The following is a 17,129-nucleotide window of genomic DNA, read 5'->3' on the forward strand; positions in this document are numbered from 1 at the left end:
ATATATACGTAATGCATGAACAATTATATATATTGACAAAATATATGAACATATATACGATATATATAATTGGAAGGAAAATATAAATATAGGGGGTTCATGCACCATGGGAAATGTTTTCATGCTTCAAGGTTTTTTCAAATATCTTAATTTATTTTAAAAGAACCTGATTGGCAGAAAAACAATTGAGAGCCCTTGAATATGTGGAAGATAGCCTCCTCCTACGATCCTTCAGTTCCTTAGTTTCTGGCAAGAGCGTTTTAATAACGTGTTGTAGGCCTAATTAACTGAGCGATCTAAGGAATAGAGAGAGAGGGGGCCGGCGGCAACAAGAGAGAGAGAGGGAGATTTAATTCTGAGGTGTGTATTGTATCACCCCCTTATGTCTTTATTTATAGTAGTACGAAGGGTAGAATCCTTACCCTTATAGGATTACATCTCTTAATAGGTAATTAACTTCTAATATGTAACTACAAGATACTCCTAGATATACTAGGATTTACACAATCATATTTCTAATCTGATAGGACTGCAACAAAATACTATTTATTATACGTAGAAAAGCATATGAAACTGTTCAACTGACAAAAAAAAACAAAGAAGGGAAAAGAAAAAAAAGATAATAACAACATATTAACATCAACAGGCAACAGACAAATTTTACTAGTTAATGTTTTGCAATCTGTTCCCTGGGATTGGATCAAGAAGTCATTAGGAGGAATGGCTTCTACCACTCGGTTCAGGCCGATCACTTCGATGCCATTTTCTTGTTACATTGGAAAAGTAGAGTCTGCACAAAGCCTTATTATGCTTGTCTAATTGGCTCGGGCATGGGCTTGCAATCACAACCCACTTCTCTTTTACGGATAATCGGATTCCTGATTAAAAATAATAAAAAATAGAGAGAATACTAACATAAATTAAGGCAATGTGAAGACTGGCAATGGTAAATGCTTTGAATAAGTTTTTTCTTTGTTTAGGTAAAATGTGAGGCTAGAAGCCCAATAACAAGTCAACAACTAAATAAATGATAATCACATGTTTACTTATTCATAATCAGAATCAAAATAAGAATTAGAATTTTAATGCAAACTAACAATACGAAAATGAAAACATAGGTGGGCCAACAGAATATGAGGACTTCAACTCTTAATTTAACACATGAGAGTGAGAGGTCTTGATATTCTTCTTTAATTGTGAGCGATAGGTCTTCGCTGCGGATGGTGTTCTAATTATTGAAGAAATAACTCATCAAGAATCCATTTCTTTACCCGTTATGCCCTCACGTTAATTTTAAACTTCCAAGTTTGATCATTTCTAACTATTTTAAAACGCTACATTTTAGTAACCAGAAAAGGTTTGACTCTCGTTCAGGTACGTCCCAAGGGTGGTATGAGGGTCTCGAGGCTCGGGCTGTATCCATGGTCGAACATGAAAGTCAAGCAACCGTGTTCAAGCCAGGATTGAAGTGCGATGCACGCTTTCTGACGTTACTAGCATGGAATTTGGGAATGAAGAGGTTTTAAATTTGGGCTTGATTTTAATTTTAGATCCCATTTGTTTGAAAATATAAAAATAGTTACCAAACAAGTTTTCAGTATTCCGTAAAAGCGAAGGTAAACATGACTTATTCAGCAAGTCACCCGATTACGGATTAGTGCTTATAAATGAAAGGAAATTCCGAGGTTTAGGATTTCGTTGAGTTGTGACTTTATTCAGCTAGTCCTTGGAGAAATGGATTTAATTGGGAAGGCCTTTTAGCCAAACAATGAGGTACTCGTGTTGTCCAGAAAACGCACGCTGATGTAGTTCAATCCAATATGATCAAGCAAAATACAGCTACAAAACGTTGGAGCGTACAAGATTAACAGAGAAAAACCATACATACATGCTGTGTCGTTGCTACGAGGTACTGTGTTTTTACACCATTAGACGATTGCAGGGACAAACGAACGTACCCATCCCCCCTCCATGATCCAACTTGTATGGCACCCAAGCAAAAAGGAGCCCCGTCTCAATCAAGGGACCCTTACAATAACCACAAATGAAAGCAAAGAAGCTGATGTGCCGAAAAGACCGAATGACTTCGCTGATGTGTTGAAAAGACCGAATTACTTCTTTTGCATCAACAATCCAATTACCAAACTTGTCTATGCTTTCACTCATTCCCCAAATTTATGGAACCATCCTTCATCAGCTTTATGCTTAGACTGTTGAATCTCCCTCTTGAGTAATGACGAGAAGCCTTTCTCCAATCTGTCCCGGTTTTCATCATGGCGACAAATTCTTCATAGCTGATACGCCCATCCTGCATCAACAAAACAATAACATCAGTTTGTCATCACAAGTTGGGGAAAAAAAAAAAAAAAAAAGTTCGTCATCGCAATGTCATAGTAAGAGTGTAAGATGCAATTGCTCCTCGAGTCCTCACCTTGTCTGTGTCCACTTCTTGGAATATGTCATTTGCTACATCTGTACAATCATCCGCCCCATCTTCCATCAATGCATCCCTGAGCTCGTCTGGTTCAATATAGCCGTTGTTATTCTTATCAAAGTAGGAAAATGCCTTGTGAAGATGCTCATCATTTGCCATTCTCTGTAGGTGGAGGGTAACGGCAATAAATTCTCCACAGTCCAGAGTACCCTTCCCATTAGTATCAACCTGTTACCAACAAACTAATCAAATTAAAACCAGAAAATACTGATATACCTATGGAAATTATGTTTCTCATTCAGTAATTTCGAAAAAGTGACCATGCTGCAGGAACAAAGGTCATTGAGAATCAATGACACAAAGTCAGTGGTAAACTACCAAACACGACATGAAAACAGAAAATCCATAAGTTACAACAAGATATGTATGCTTTTTCATCAGCTTCACCGATTGTTCCTTTTCCCTACACCTACATTACCTTTTCCATCAAAACATAAAATTTGCATTCAAAGTGAAAAATATTTGGGTTTAGAAGTCTGGGCCCAAATGGGGAAGAATGTATCTAGTACAGCAGTACAAATCTCCACGAAGGAATAATCTTACAATTTGGACCTACAGATGACTTAGTCATATTCCTTAGAAGGCCAAATCGGATAAATGATCCCTGTGGTCATAAGGTATTCGGAAGATAGCCCCCGTGCTAAAAAAACTCGGATTTAAACCCCTGTGGTGTACTCCATTAGCAAATTTAGTCCAAAAGTGACTTTTATGTTAACTATCTGTTAATACATAGGTAAAATTGTACTTTGACGTGTAAACCCTATTATTTACCCTATTTAAAAATAAAAAATAAAAAAAACCACAAACCCAGAACCTCCCCCCCCGTGACCCACTTCTCCATCTCCTCCCTCTTCACCTCCCATCCATTCTCTCTCCCCAAACCCACTCCTTCCTCTTCACCCCCAACCCACCTTCGTATGATCACTGTCCATAGAGACAAGGGTATACTAAGTTTCCTGCAGTTCCGTTTACATTTTTCTCACAGAGACAAGGGTGTAAGGTTTCCCTTTACCAAGATGCTCATATCCCAGATAAATTTATTCCTAAAATTCCTCTTGCCGGAGGCAAACGTTATGAGCCCCGCAGATGCTGGGAAGACATCTTTGATGCAATTACTAATGCAAAGCACCTGATCTACATTACTGGTTGGTCAGTTTATACTGAAATTTCCTTGGTAAGGTTCTGAGTTTGGGGAGAGAGAAGGGATGGGAGGTGAAGAGGGAGGAGATGGAGAAGTGGGTCACGAGGGAGGTTCTGGGTTTGTTTTGTTTGGTTGGTTTTTTTTTATTTTTTATTTTTTATTTTTTTATTTTATTTTTTTATTAATAGGGTTAATAATAGGGTTTACATGTGAAAGTACAATTTTACCCATGTATTAACAGATGGTTAACGGAAAAATCACTTTTGGACTAAATTTGCTAACGGAGTACACCACAGGGGTTTAAATCCGAGTTTTTTTAGCACAAGGCCTATCTTCCGAATACCTTACGACCACAGGGATCATTTACCCAATTTGGCCTTCCTTAGAATGCATCTTTACAGTATTGTTTCCTACTGTACACGGGACTAGAGGAAAAATTTGTTTGATCTTATAAAGTGCATTGGTTGAATTTGTTAAATACGTAATAAATGAATATCTAACCCAAAAAATTTAAGCATTAGGCGCAGATATTTGATACCTAACAAATGTTGTATCTAAATCTAACTAATGCGTATTTGCTTTAACACCACCACCCTAAGAACATGTCTAATTAATATAAGATTAATCCCTTTGAACAGAATGGATTGGAGGATAAGTATTGGTCTATTAACAAAGCGAGAACCATGTAAAGCTCAATATCATATTATCAATATATAACTTAATTGCTTAATGCATACTAGATCTAATTTTGATAAGAGTTAACAATGAAGCAATACTCACTGCTTCAATAAGCAACTGAATGTCAGAATCGGCAAGCTGGGATCCAAAATTCCGAAGTCCAGATTTCAATTCTTCAATTGAAACAATTCCATCATTATCAGTGTCTATCTTCTTAAACATCTCCTTACTGTCTTCAACTTCATCAACGGAAAAGAAATCTGCAATAACCTGTTTGAAGTTCCACATAAATTAGTACTTGCATTGAAACATAGTACAATACACCAAACATATTAGAAAGTTTGTAAGAGCAGTCAACCAACCCTCAAGGCCTTTCTTTTGAATCTGTTCATCATTGAAAACTGCTTGAGCCTTGACTTGACAACATCTCCAAGGGGAATGTTCGGTGCTTTCTTAGCATTTTGGAGCCAAGGATGCTCTGAAAAAGGAGAAAGTATGACACATTAGGTACTAACTTAAAGCAAGCAAGACACAACTATACGTTCTTCCTATACAGGACAAACAATACAAAATTAGTACTTCAGTGGGAATCTAGGGGAAAACATAAGCTTTCCTCCATTTGGAGACTGGCATATTGTCATCCTTAAAGATCAGAAATGTAGCCGTCCACACCATTGCATTGTTTACGCATGTCAAAATTTCGTTCTCATGTACCAAGATACCTATCTAGAGTTTTGTTAAATGCAATACTTGATATATATTTCAAATCATATGAAGAATACATTAACCTTTTTAACAGCGTAAACTCTTCATAATATAAACAAGAGAGCTTGCTCAATTTCCACATTAAAATTGTTCAATGGATCCCTATCGCAAAGTATATGAATATCACAAAAGATGCAATACCAAGAACTTGCTTCGCAGTCAATCGTAGCTTTGGGTCTGGCTCCAACATTTGCCTAACTAAACTCTTGGCACTCTCCGAAATATTGGGCCATGGATCACGCTTGAAATCTATCAGCCCACGTAGAATTGCCTGTGCAACCCCTTGTTCAGACTCTGCATAGAAGTACACAATGTAAAATGCAAAGCTCTTTACGGAACAAACTCCCCTCCTCAAGGGGGTGAGGAAGATATTGGAGAGAAAGAGAGAGTAAATGGAAGATATAATTACCAGCCCAAAAAGGGGGCACCCCACACAACAAAATATACAGTATAACTCCTGCACTCCATATATCTATTTCTGGCCCGTAATTCCTCTTGAGCACCTCAGGAGCCATGTAGTATGGACTTCCAACAATTTCTGAGAACCTCTCACCTAAATTTTTTGTAGAAGTTAATAAGAAGATAGCAACATCCATGCATATGACAAGAAAATGTACCTCAATTAGCATAATTTAGAAAAAACAGCAGAAATTCATGCTTGCAATGTTGTAGTTACCAATAACAGTAACAATACTTGGGAATTTCCTGCTTACCACACCCAATAGGCATTAGGAGAAATCTACTTATTTGGACTTCTTGTTCACAGTTAGATGTTATTGTTGTAACTCATAGCTTTTTCCACTTTATAAAGTCTTTATTTCATATCAGAAAAAGAAAAATTTATTTCTTCGAATACCCATGTTCTGGTTCTTGAGTATCCATTTCTTCAAACCCTCATGTTCTGCCTCTGAAAAAACTTATTTCATTCAATGTCTGTTTAACGCTATTAACCTGCTTACTCTGTTGGCAGCTATTTGAAGAACTATTTCAAGCTTTGTCATTACTTGAATGAAGGAGTGAGATCAGATTTTTTCCTAACTCATTTCAAAAGAGAACTTTAACCTCCAACCTCAGATACCTAAGGTTTGTTTAGCATTATTTGCTGACACTCACAAGGAATCTACAAGATTCAAGCATCAAAGAGAAAAACAATCTTGGGAAAGGATGTAAGTGTGTGACAAGTCCAGACACAAGTGTAAAACATAAGAGCGAACATTGATGGCAACAACAATGCAACTTTTCTAATATGAAACTGGGATAACAAGATTACAAGTTTATCATTAGACCCTTATTAAGTTAATTATCAAAGTCTTCATCTCTTAAACTCCCATACTTTGTTTTAAGTTAGAGTCATTCATTTAATTCCCTGGTGCATTACAGCAAACCCAGCCAATACATTTTTTCACATATCAACCCTTTAAAATCGCATATCAAAGTAACAAATAAAGCTCATCGTAGTTCATATATTGTAACTTTAACTTGTGCAAAGCTGAAATGAATGCTTCGCTACACATTTAAACCTTCGATAGTAACTTAACAATGTCAAATTTGAAATGTAACTATTTTAACTAAGAGCCGAATAGGCAGTCACTTGTGCATAGTATTGGACAACTGAATAAACAACAAAAATGCAAGTGCACTACTGGCTAACTACTATAAATTATGGTCAAACTCAGTCCAAGCATTACGAATCGCACTACATTCTACATAGCAGGCAATTCATTGAAGATAAATACCATAGAATTCATTAACCAGTTATAATAAGCCAACGAAATCGCAAGCGTAGTCACAATCAAAACATTCGAGGAAGATACTATATATATATATATATATATCAGTGAATACTTCAATTTGAAGCTTAGCATCATAATTTCAAAACCCCTAAATTCGAAATTGGAAGCGTACCTGGTTTGAAGAATATAGACAAGCCGAAATCAATGGCCTTGAGAGGCGAATTCTCCTTCTTGTTGGCGAACAAAAAGTTCTCTGGCTTCAAGTCCCTATGAATCACTCCATGCTTGTGGCAGAGCTGCACAACCTCAACAATGGTCCTGGTTACGGCCGCCGCAGCCCGCTCCGTATAATGCCCCCTCGCCACAATCCGATCAAAGAGCTCACCGCCCTCGCACAACTCCATCACCAAATGCACGGCGTTCTCGTCCTCGCAAGCCTCCTTCAAGCTCACAATGCTCGAATTCTTCGGCAAGTGCTGCATTATCGCCACCTCGCGCCGCACATCCTCGACGTCCACGGCAGTCCTGAGCTTCCGCTTCGAAATGCTCTTGCAGGCCAAGAGCTCACGACTATGGCGGTCAATACAGAGGTAAGTAACGCCGAACTCCCCCCGGCCGAGCTCCCGATCCACCAAATACTTCTCCTCTATATTCTCCTTCGGCACGCCAGTCAACACCGTCGTCGGAGCCTTCTTCCCGGCGTTGGAGTCCCTCCGGCCGTGATCGTGCCCGGAAAAGTTCGATTTCACGTCCTCTCTGGCGACAGCGGCCGGAGATCTGCAGCAATTTCCCATTGCAACGCCCTCTGTCGGTAGCTCTGCACGGATCTCGCCAAAACCCTAACTAGCCCTGGGCGAGCTAGGGTTTCACATGATAATGCCGAAACCCTAAGTGTGAAATCAAAGCGAGTTTAGAGAGAGAGAGAGAGAAATTGGTCTACAAAAAGTGGGAGTGACGGTGTACGGTGGACCGTTGCTGTAGAGTGAGAAGAAGTGAGGAGAGTGATAGTTTTTTGGAGATTTATTTATTTTATGAGTTTAAATATTAAATGTTTGGAGAATATTTTCCGTTCTTCCTTGGTTCTGCGATTTTTGTCGGCTAATCAAGCATGAGGGTTTAAACGGTCGGGAACGGGACGGAGAGTGTGGGAACAACGAAGAAGACAAAGTTCCTCAATGACTTACATGTAACAAGTTTTATGATATATAACATGTAGCGTTTGAATATTTTTCTGTTGGTAGACCGTAACGCTATATGATTGCACTGATTTATAAATTTGTCTCCATATTTTGATCGTTGAGATCATCTCTAATCGAAATGGTTAAACATAACTCCGTCTAGAATTATAGCCTTACAAAATATTATTTTTAAATAAATAATGTCAAGCCATACTCATTACCATCTCTAACTAAAGAGACTAAACATAACCTCTTTAATAATTTATTAGTTTTAGTTTACTTGACATTTATTAGTTAATTTAATTAAACTATATTTGGATATTTTCAAATCTAATTGTTGATTTTGGACAAAATATTGCAACTAAGTAGCTCAATCCGTAAAAAAGGCTAAGAGGGGGACTACATTTGGCCTCCCTGAAGTCCATTTGGCCAAATAATGCTGGTGAGCTTCATAAAATTATAATCCAATATTCAATTAGAGATAAATTTTTAAAAAAATTAAACCATTTTTTAGCTTGTGGACTTTTAGCGCTCTCTAGAGTGTCGTCTATAGTTGTTGATTTACTTGGTCTGGAATTTAATTAATTTTTGTTATATTTAACCCAACACCTATGGCTAGGTGGCACGGTAGAGCCAGAGAACAGACAATTTGATAGGGTTAATTACAATTTAAATAATCAACCTTATTTCTGTGCCCCTCAACTTTTGGCTATTGATTATGCTGCCTTAATTAATTTATTAATTTGCATTTCTATATCAATTCTCAAATTTTGATCTTTTTGTGTAATATCTCGACCCTATTCCCTCCACACTCTTATGATGTTCTTCTCAAAATGTACAAACAAGAGTGATCTTTTGGGTTTCTTATTTTTTTTGTTTTCTGTAGAGTAGAATAAGAAAGAATTTTAAAGTGCTCAATTGAATATTACATTTCTTGCTACCTGTTACATGTTGATAACGTGATCAGTTATTGCAAAAAAGATGTAAAAAAGTGAACTAACTACTTCAAGTGTTTCGTAGGAGTTTTGTTCTCTCACCTTATACAACATACGTTTTTGGTTTTGATACAAGCGGTAGTAAGGAAAATAAAATTTGAACATAGGACTTCGAACGCGGCTGTAAATGTTTTTAAGCATTTGAACTACAAGTGTATTGAGTTTTATTGTAAACAGAATGGAAGTGTGGTGGTTCAGATTTTAATAACAAAGTTTTTGAGTGTTTAAAGGAGAATAATTGGAGCAGCCTGAGAAAAAGCCAAACACAAAAGAAAGTGAGTGCGAGAATTAAGAAGAGAAGATGCTACTTGTTGTCTGTAAATTAGAGATTAAAGGGGACCTTGTTGTCTCTCTCCCTTTGAGTGGATCTCATTTGACACTCTACCAACCAGCTTTCAACTTTTTTTTTTCTGCTTTTGCTTCCAATTATTGCTTAGTGCTTATTGCTTATTGCTTCTTGCTTCTTGCTTCCCCAGAAGAAGAACTTGATTTGTGGGGGCTTAAATCAATGATGTTCAATGAATAGTTTGAATGTTATGGGCTTTATGTGAATTACTGGGTCCAATATGTTGTATAAAACAAGGTTACATTTTCCAACTTTGATTTTCACTGAAATTGCTGGTAATTATTTGTTCAAAGATAATTATAAACCAAACAGGATTATTGAGTGTGGTGAGTGAGGAGGAAAAGCGATTATGACATAAGTGCTTCTGTAATTAACGTTGGAACAAAAACATCATTCAAATGTCACAGAAAGCACATAATGTAGTTGAAAAAAAAACAGATAACATGAAACTTAAGTCCTTCTCAATCTTTAGAAGTCAAATCCCTCTTCTAAATAGTTCAATGGAAGAAAAATTGAGCTGTCTTGATTGCATGCACTGCTCGTGTGAATTGTACCTCAACATTTTTCAACTAAATTTTAGACGAATTGTGCAGTCGGTGTATACATATCAGCCCACCATCACTTTGCTCATCTTTCTCTTCACACGCTATCTCATGCTCATAACACTTACTTCGTGCCATTTCTCAGTTACGTGAAAAAAAACATATGTAAGAAAAGAAAAGAAAATGCTATAACATGACAAATGCAGCCTCTACACCGTACCTAAATATTGTTGTGTAAGGATGCAACAACATAGTGTGCGGCATGTGCTTTAGTAGGTCAAATCACCATGGTCATTCCTTTTAAGTTTACAGGGAAGTTCCCCAGTAGAAAACTCGATCTTTATGCAGTTTCCCTAATGACTTGGACTACTTACAACAGAAAACTCGATCAACTTTGTGGTGTTGCCAAAATTCTTTGTTGACTGGAAAAGCAAGGCACGAGGGCTTCTGTGAAGTTGAACAAAGGCAACATGCAATGTCACCAAGGATGTACACAATGCATTATTGCAGCTAAAAATTAAGAAAAACTCATTCGACTCGTGGTTAATTACTCTCGAAGTCTTGTCATTTGACGCATTTTTCCATGAAAAAAAATTATTATATATGTACATGTACAACAGTTAATCATAAACGTAAATGATACCCTTAAAAAAATATCTCCAAGGAAACTCATAAAATATCTATGTAATATGATCAGAAATGGAAGAAATCCTATGTCAAATATCAATATTTACGTAATTAACTTGTCAGTGAAGACAGATGCATGCACAATGTTTTCAACTAAGTTTTTATCAAAGAGTGGAGAGGTAACTAATATTTGAATGCGTAGAAGGCATAAATTTATAGGGAAAATTAGAATATCCTACATCTTTTTTTATAGTTGTTAGATTAAATATTCATCCCTTTTAAAGATTTGATTAAGGTGTTTTGATCAATTACCGCCTCAATAATTTTTTATTTATTTAATTTTCATGTCATTAATTTAAATGCATTTATATAGAGGCATAAGGTAGCTTAGCAACTAATTGCCTATAATATAAGAATTTAATTTTGTCAATCCCCTTCTATGCATTAAATGATATGTTTTTAATAAAATAAAATAAAAAATTAATTACTAATTCCTCATTACCTTGTTATCAGTGTTTAAAAAGAAAAAGAAAAATTCTATTTCTATTAAAAATGTCTCAATAAAAAGTCTTCAATACATATATTTTCACATATAGATATATAAAAAATATACTTAAAACTTATGGTACATTTGAGAACAAAAGTATCGACTTTTGTTACGTTTAGGATTCAAATGTACCAAAAATTCAAATATACCATAAAACCAAATGTACCCATTGTTATGTAACCCTTTTGGTACGTTTATATTTCAAATGTACAGAGAAGCCAAATGTTTCAAAATTTCAAATGTACCATAAAACCAAATGTGCCCATTGTCAGGTAACCTTTTTGGTACGTTTAGATTCCAAATGTACCAAAAGACCACATGAACAAAAAATCACAAATTTACCACAAAACCAAATGTCTCTATTAGATAACCCTTTTGGTACATTTACATTCCAAATGTACCAACAACTACAAAAAATCAAATCCACTATAAAACTAAATGTGTCCATATTATAGGTAACTAGACGTAGCCATATAATCAAACAAATCTTTATTATGTGTTGGGTCTTCTAAATAATAAAATCTGACAATTTTTTTTATAAATATTCTACTATATTCACAAAAAAAAAAAGTCAAATTATAACAAACAATAAAAAAAAAATGCATAGAGATGGATAATAAATGCATAAATATAGGGATAAGAGGAAAAGAAAAAAAAAACGAAATGTCCAGGAAAAGTCGTGAAAAACTAAAATTCTAAATAAAATTGAACTTATGTGAAAAACTGAAATTAATAACCAAAATTTTAGAAAAATGTTTGATCAAATTCAAAAGGAGTGTATGTTTAGTCTAAAAAATTAAAAAAATTAGGCGCCTATATCAAAACACCCCAAACTTATATTATGTCCAATGTCATGGAAAATAACTTTCATGGAGTGCATCGGTGCATATGAACCATCACTTCACTTCTCTCTTATTTCATGTGAACTCTAGTGTCCACAACACCGATTTCATGTTGTACATCAATTACGCGAAAAAAGCATAGGTAAGAAAAGAAGAGAAAAAAGGTTCCTAAGGTTATGCCATAACAAATGCAATCCATATGCTCCCTACCTAAGTGTTGTTATGTGAGTGTACAGAAACATAGTGCATTGTGTCATAGTCGCTCAGTTCACCATGGTCAAATGCCACACTTTGAGTATTGAATCGGATGAGTTTAAGAAAAATCAACGGACATAAATATTGCAAAAAATAAAGAAATGTGTGAAAATCATTTCTATTTCTCTAATGACTTTTAGACTTAACAATGTGAAAATAAAACTGGGTTGAGGCTTACTTTTTTTGATGGAACACATCAAATATGCACAAAACAGTTGAAAACCATATCTAGGGTTGTACTTGTACCACAAGAATCCGCACCTTATTTTGTGGTGAAAAAGAAAATTTGATAACAATGATTGTTCAGATATATACGATTTGCCTATGACTTGTTTTTTCAAGGGATCACCGGGTCCTGGTTTGTTTTTTTCCATCGCAAAATGATATCAAGTTGAAGGCGTTTTGCGACTCACAATGGGTTACTTGTCCTATCATTAGATGATCGGTTACGGGCTACTGTAGATTTTTTGGGACCGAAAGCCAAAAAAAGTACTGTTGCTACCGAAATCCAAAAAACAAAGTACTGTTGCATGCTTCTCCGCTGAAGCGGAGGACCGAGCCATGTCAAATATACGTTGTGAACTCATATGTCTTCAATACATACTTAAGGAGTTATGAGTTAAACATCTTGAAGCAGCGACTTTGCATTGTGACAACCAACCTTCTTTACATATTGTGAAGAACCCTGTTTTTCATGAGAGAACGAAGCACATAGAGCGTGACTTCCATCTAATACAACAACATCTCACATCAAGTTTAATTTCCACTACCTCCACACCAACAAGCTGGAACTTGGCTGACCTGTTTACAAAGCCATTAGGAAAGGCTACTTTCGCAACCCTGCTTGGCAAGTTGGGAGTGGATACAACTTGAGGAGTCACGTTGAGATACGATTAGCCTATGATTATGTCGAGACATAATTTCCTTAAAGGTTAACAGCAAGAAACTAGCTAGGATCTCCTTGTACCATTCTGATTCAATGAAAACTATTTACCATTTTCACAAATGATATGGAAAAATTCAAATAATAATAAGCTTCTGCATCTTTAGAGCTAAATATTTTGGCTTGACTTATAAACCTATTGGACTTTTAAGCCTATTGGACTTTCGGATGATGAGAGGTTAAAAACGTAATTTTAGAAAATGATGTACCATACACCATCCCTTGTCAATTGAGGAAGCAATAAAGTCAAAGTGTAGAATTGATTAAGATCAAAGTATCGTAATCAATCCAAGTAAAAGTTCTAATGTTGTGCGTATGCTAATTCGTCATATTTTGTGTTTTTTTTTTCAAAGAAGCAAAACCTTCCCAAGTGGAAACAAATGGAAGGGCGCTAGTCGATCAGACTTGGGTGCATGTCGTGTTGTGTCATGTAATTTATGCTAAAACTCAAGTTTGAGTCGTTAACTTATTGTGCCTGAATATATAAATTTAAAACATTTACAAGTTCATCATAGTGTGTGTGTGTGTTGTGCCTGAATATATAAATTTAAAACATTTACAAGTTCATCATAGTGTGTGTGTGTGTGTGTGTGTTTTATTGTTTAGAAAACCTAGACAGTGCGAAGATAATTTTATTGATATCGAAAAAAGGGTACATCTAGTCGCCGGGGGGAGGGGGGGACATAAACCTAAGATGAAACCTAATCCCTCTAAAACCAAACCTAAATGTCTAATTCAGCAAAACAGAACGAGCAACATCAATTTTATCGTGGCTGGTTATTTAAATCTCTCCCTTTTTTTCCTCTTATCGAATACCCAACTATGAAATGTATTATCATAATTTTTATTTACAACGTAATGAAAACACCTTGGATTACCATACAATTATTCCAAATACATTATACAACTTTGTTTTTTGTGGCTTGTATTAATCTTCTAAGTTAATAAGTTGATGCACGAGGTTGTCACATATTTTGTAAGGTCTCATGTTTAAATGTGTAGGATATTACTTGCATCACTCACTTATAATTTTATAATCAGAACCTTTTAATTTTTTAATCTTCAATTGAAGATTATTCTTACAAAATAATTATTTTAATCGAAAATTGTTTAGTTATCTAAATGTATCAAATAAATGAATGGTTCACCACACATATGTACTTGGTACTCACACCGTCGATTTATTTGAATCCCCTCGTAAGAAAATTATCATCCAAATGTGAATACCAACCAAATTTTTTCTTGAGGGTTTCTAAACGGGTCAGGGTAATACTTTGGATTGGACTTTTTTTCTTGGGTCATTTTTGTTCCGGTCCCTAATCGACTCAATTGTTAGATTGAAATCTTATTGTTTTTTATTTTTTTTTATCAAAGTCCTTTGACTTTGTACACCTCAGCATTTTAATTAGTATTACTATATTTCCATGTCATATTTTTGATATCTTAAATAAAAAACTGTAATTTAAAATATTGATTGCAGTCCAACATTTAAGGGATTTAAATCCAAGAATTTATGTAATTCAAAATCCTAGTATTATGAGATTCAATCAATCGATCAACTCTAAAAGAAATTTAAAATTTTTAAAATTCAAAAATTTATGGGATCATATATGTACAAATCTCACGAATTATGAGATTTAAAATAAAAATAAAAACAATTTCTACAATAAAAATTCATGCACACTGCACATATTTGTGAATTTCATTGAGTAGTATTAAGGGAAATAATGTACGTCATGAATTCATACATACAAAAGCAACGTACCCACGAACTTATACCAAAAATAATGTATGTACCCATAATATAAATAGCATATGGGTACATACAAGAAAACTCATGGGTTCATTTAAAAACTCAAGGAAAAGAATGTACATCATACCACATTGTTTTATAGACATGCATATGTGGGTACATAAAATGCAGCAACCTTAAAAACCCTTTTACATAATATTCTCCAAAAACTTTGCACCCATATATTTATGTAAAACAAATTTGAACCAACCAAAACATATTATAGCAATAGATAAATTTGAACGAAACATGCAGATTAAAGATGTACAAATGGATATAAGTATAGCCAACCAGATATTGAATAATCAAGAGTAATATATAATAATAAAAGGAAAAGAAAATATATAAAGAACAAAAGAAGATGACTTTAGAATGGTACGTTTTTCACATAGCCCACTCACTCTACAGTCTTTGCATGTTTGAATCAACCAGATTCCTTGAGAAAGTGATGCTTGCACTGCCTTGCCTATCCCACACAAATCTCACTAGCTGATAAAACCATTGATGCTAATTTGTATTTTAATCACAATAGCTTTATTCAACATATATGCATTGGATCAATTCAGGAATGGAGAAAAAATGGAGAAAATTGGGTTTGGGGCGTTGTAGATTCCGGATGTGCATAAGGGAAGAAGAAGAATGGAGGAGTTCAAATGGATTTTCCTTTTTTAAAACTTCCTCATATAGTTTATTTTACGTTAAATGTACAAAGAGATGATATTTCATTTAGGATGATGTGTAATATTTTAAATACTAAAATAATGACTTGGAATAAGTCGAAGGATATTGATCTAAAATAAAAAAATAATAAGATTTTAATCAATATAATATAAAAAAAAGGGATGAAAACCAAATTTTTTTTTTTTTTTTTTGTCCTTGCTGTACGGAAAACCAAATTGACGCCAATATCTTTGATTAGTTTTTCACTGCGTGTCATGCATGCACACCTGCAGTGCTGCACACCACGACCAACGCTTAATTTGGTGGACAATTTGACGACACCAACTGAGCCCACGAGGTCGCGCTCCCCATTTCAGATAATATACATGGAAGCCAACCATCGGTTTCTTGGCGCACACCCTTTGAATTTGACTTGTTCACCTTCACCACTTATAATATATATTTTCAACCCAGCACAAGTCTTGGAATTTTGAATTAAAAACTTTGAATTTGAAAGAGTAAAATTATATATTTAGCACGATTTGCTTTAGTCAAAGTCGTTTCAATTTCCAACTACAAATATTGACGTTTGCTAAAAGAAAAAAAAACTGAAAATATTGTCAATCTTTTGTTAATTTTCGTTTCATTTTCCACTATTATGTAATATAGTAGGTGAAGTGTGTCAACCAAGTTAATTTTCTTTACAATTGTTTTGTGGGAAAATCTTAAACATCGGACTTCTAGATTTGAGAATATATAAAGTATGAGAAAATTACTAATCAATTACTGGTATTTGCGGGGATGTTACCGATCTTCTTAGCAAACCTTTTGTTTCCACCATTTAGGTTTTTATTCTCGTCTTTTAATGTTGCACAATGGTTTAAAATGTTTTCTAGTCCACTTTTAAAGATCAACTCTGCAAAGACTTACCTAATAAGAAATCGTGTAATTGTCAATTAAAGTTGTCAATTTTAAGTGTTTAACTGAAGAATATATAGTTCGTCTATTTATTAGATAAATGTTAAATACTTATATTTCCAATATTTTTGGCAATCTTTAAAGGGTGAACTATAAAATAGAAGTCTCATGTCATCTTGAAATATGCATGATGAGAAAGAAAATTGGAAAAGTTAAGAGAGAAAGTTTCAATGAGAAAATTATTAACGTCCTTCAACATCTCATACTTACGAAATAATATGACAAAGAGAACATTAACTGATCCTCTCGACTCATAAAAATTAAACAAATTAGGTAAAATTAGGTTTGATGACAAATTAAACTTGATTAAGGTACCTTTGAGGTCACCGCGAAGAAATTGGCTTCACCCTGGTCTCACCATAGAAATACACATTTACAACACCATCTCCTTCGACAAACGACGTTTTACCACTTTTACCTCCCAATTCAAACTTGTGAAATTCCACAAAATCCACGTAAGTCGGTCCGCCCATCCCTCCACTTCTGCGCCAAGTGTCCATGACCATTTTGGTAATCTTACCGACCAAGAATATGACGTGGCGTGCTGGGCCACAGCAGCCACAGGTGTGAACCAAGAGACTGGTGGGTCCAAGGTATTCTCGTTTATCATATC

At 35.0% G+C, this 17,129-nt stretch overlaps 1 protein-coding gene across 1 annotated transcript; it reads right to left on the minus strand.

Moving 5' to 3' along the window:
• Positions 1-1,801: 1,801 nt before the first annotated feature.
• On the minus strand, positions 1,802-7,946 carry LOC103966323 (calcium-dependent protein kinase 13). Its single transcript, XM_009379476.3, has 7 exons — positions 6,984-7,946; positions 5,488-5,631; positions 5,220-5,372; positions 4,676-4,791; positions 4,416-4,583; positions 2,432-2,662; positions 1,802-2,308 (listed from the first exon to the last, which is right to left on the minus strand). The coding sequence occupies exons 1-7, from the start codon at positions 7,603-7,605 to the stop codon at positions 2,159-2,161; spliced, it is 1,584 nt and encodes a 527-aa protein (XP_009377751.1). The 5' UTR covers positions 7,606-7,946; the 3' UTR covers positions 1,802-2,158.
• Positions 7,947-17,129: the final 9,183 nt, after the last annotated feature.

The sequence above is a fragment of a genome, unplaced genomic scaffold (genome assembly GCF_019419815.1).
Source record: "Pyrus x bretschneideri cultivar Hongxiangsu unplaced genomic scaffold, Pyrus_bretschneideri_v1 Contig11, whole genome shotgun sequence".
NCBI lineage: Eukaryota > Viridiplantae > Streptophyta > Magnoliopsida > Rosales > Rosaceae > Pyrus > Pyrus x bretschneideri.

Excerpts from the sequence above, each read along its gene's own strand:
- LOC103966323 (XM_009379476.3), bottom strand. The coding sequence starts at position 7,605 with ATGGGAAATTGCTGCAGATCTCCGGCCGCTGTCGCCAGAGAGGACGTG. Across the intron at positions 5,632-6,983 it reads GTCTATATTCTTCAAACCAG|GTGAGAGGTTCTCAGAAATT; the intron begins GTACGCTTCCAA and ends CAAAAAATTTAG. Across the intron at positions 5,373-5,487 it reads GGTGCCCCCTTTTTGGGCTG|AGTCTGAACAAGGGGTTGCA; the intron begins GTAATTATATCT and ends ACTTCTATGCAG.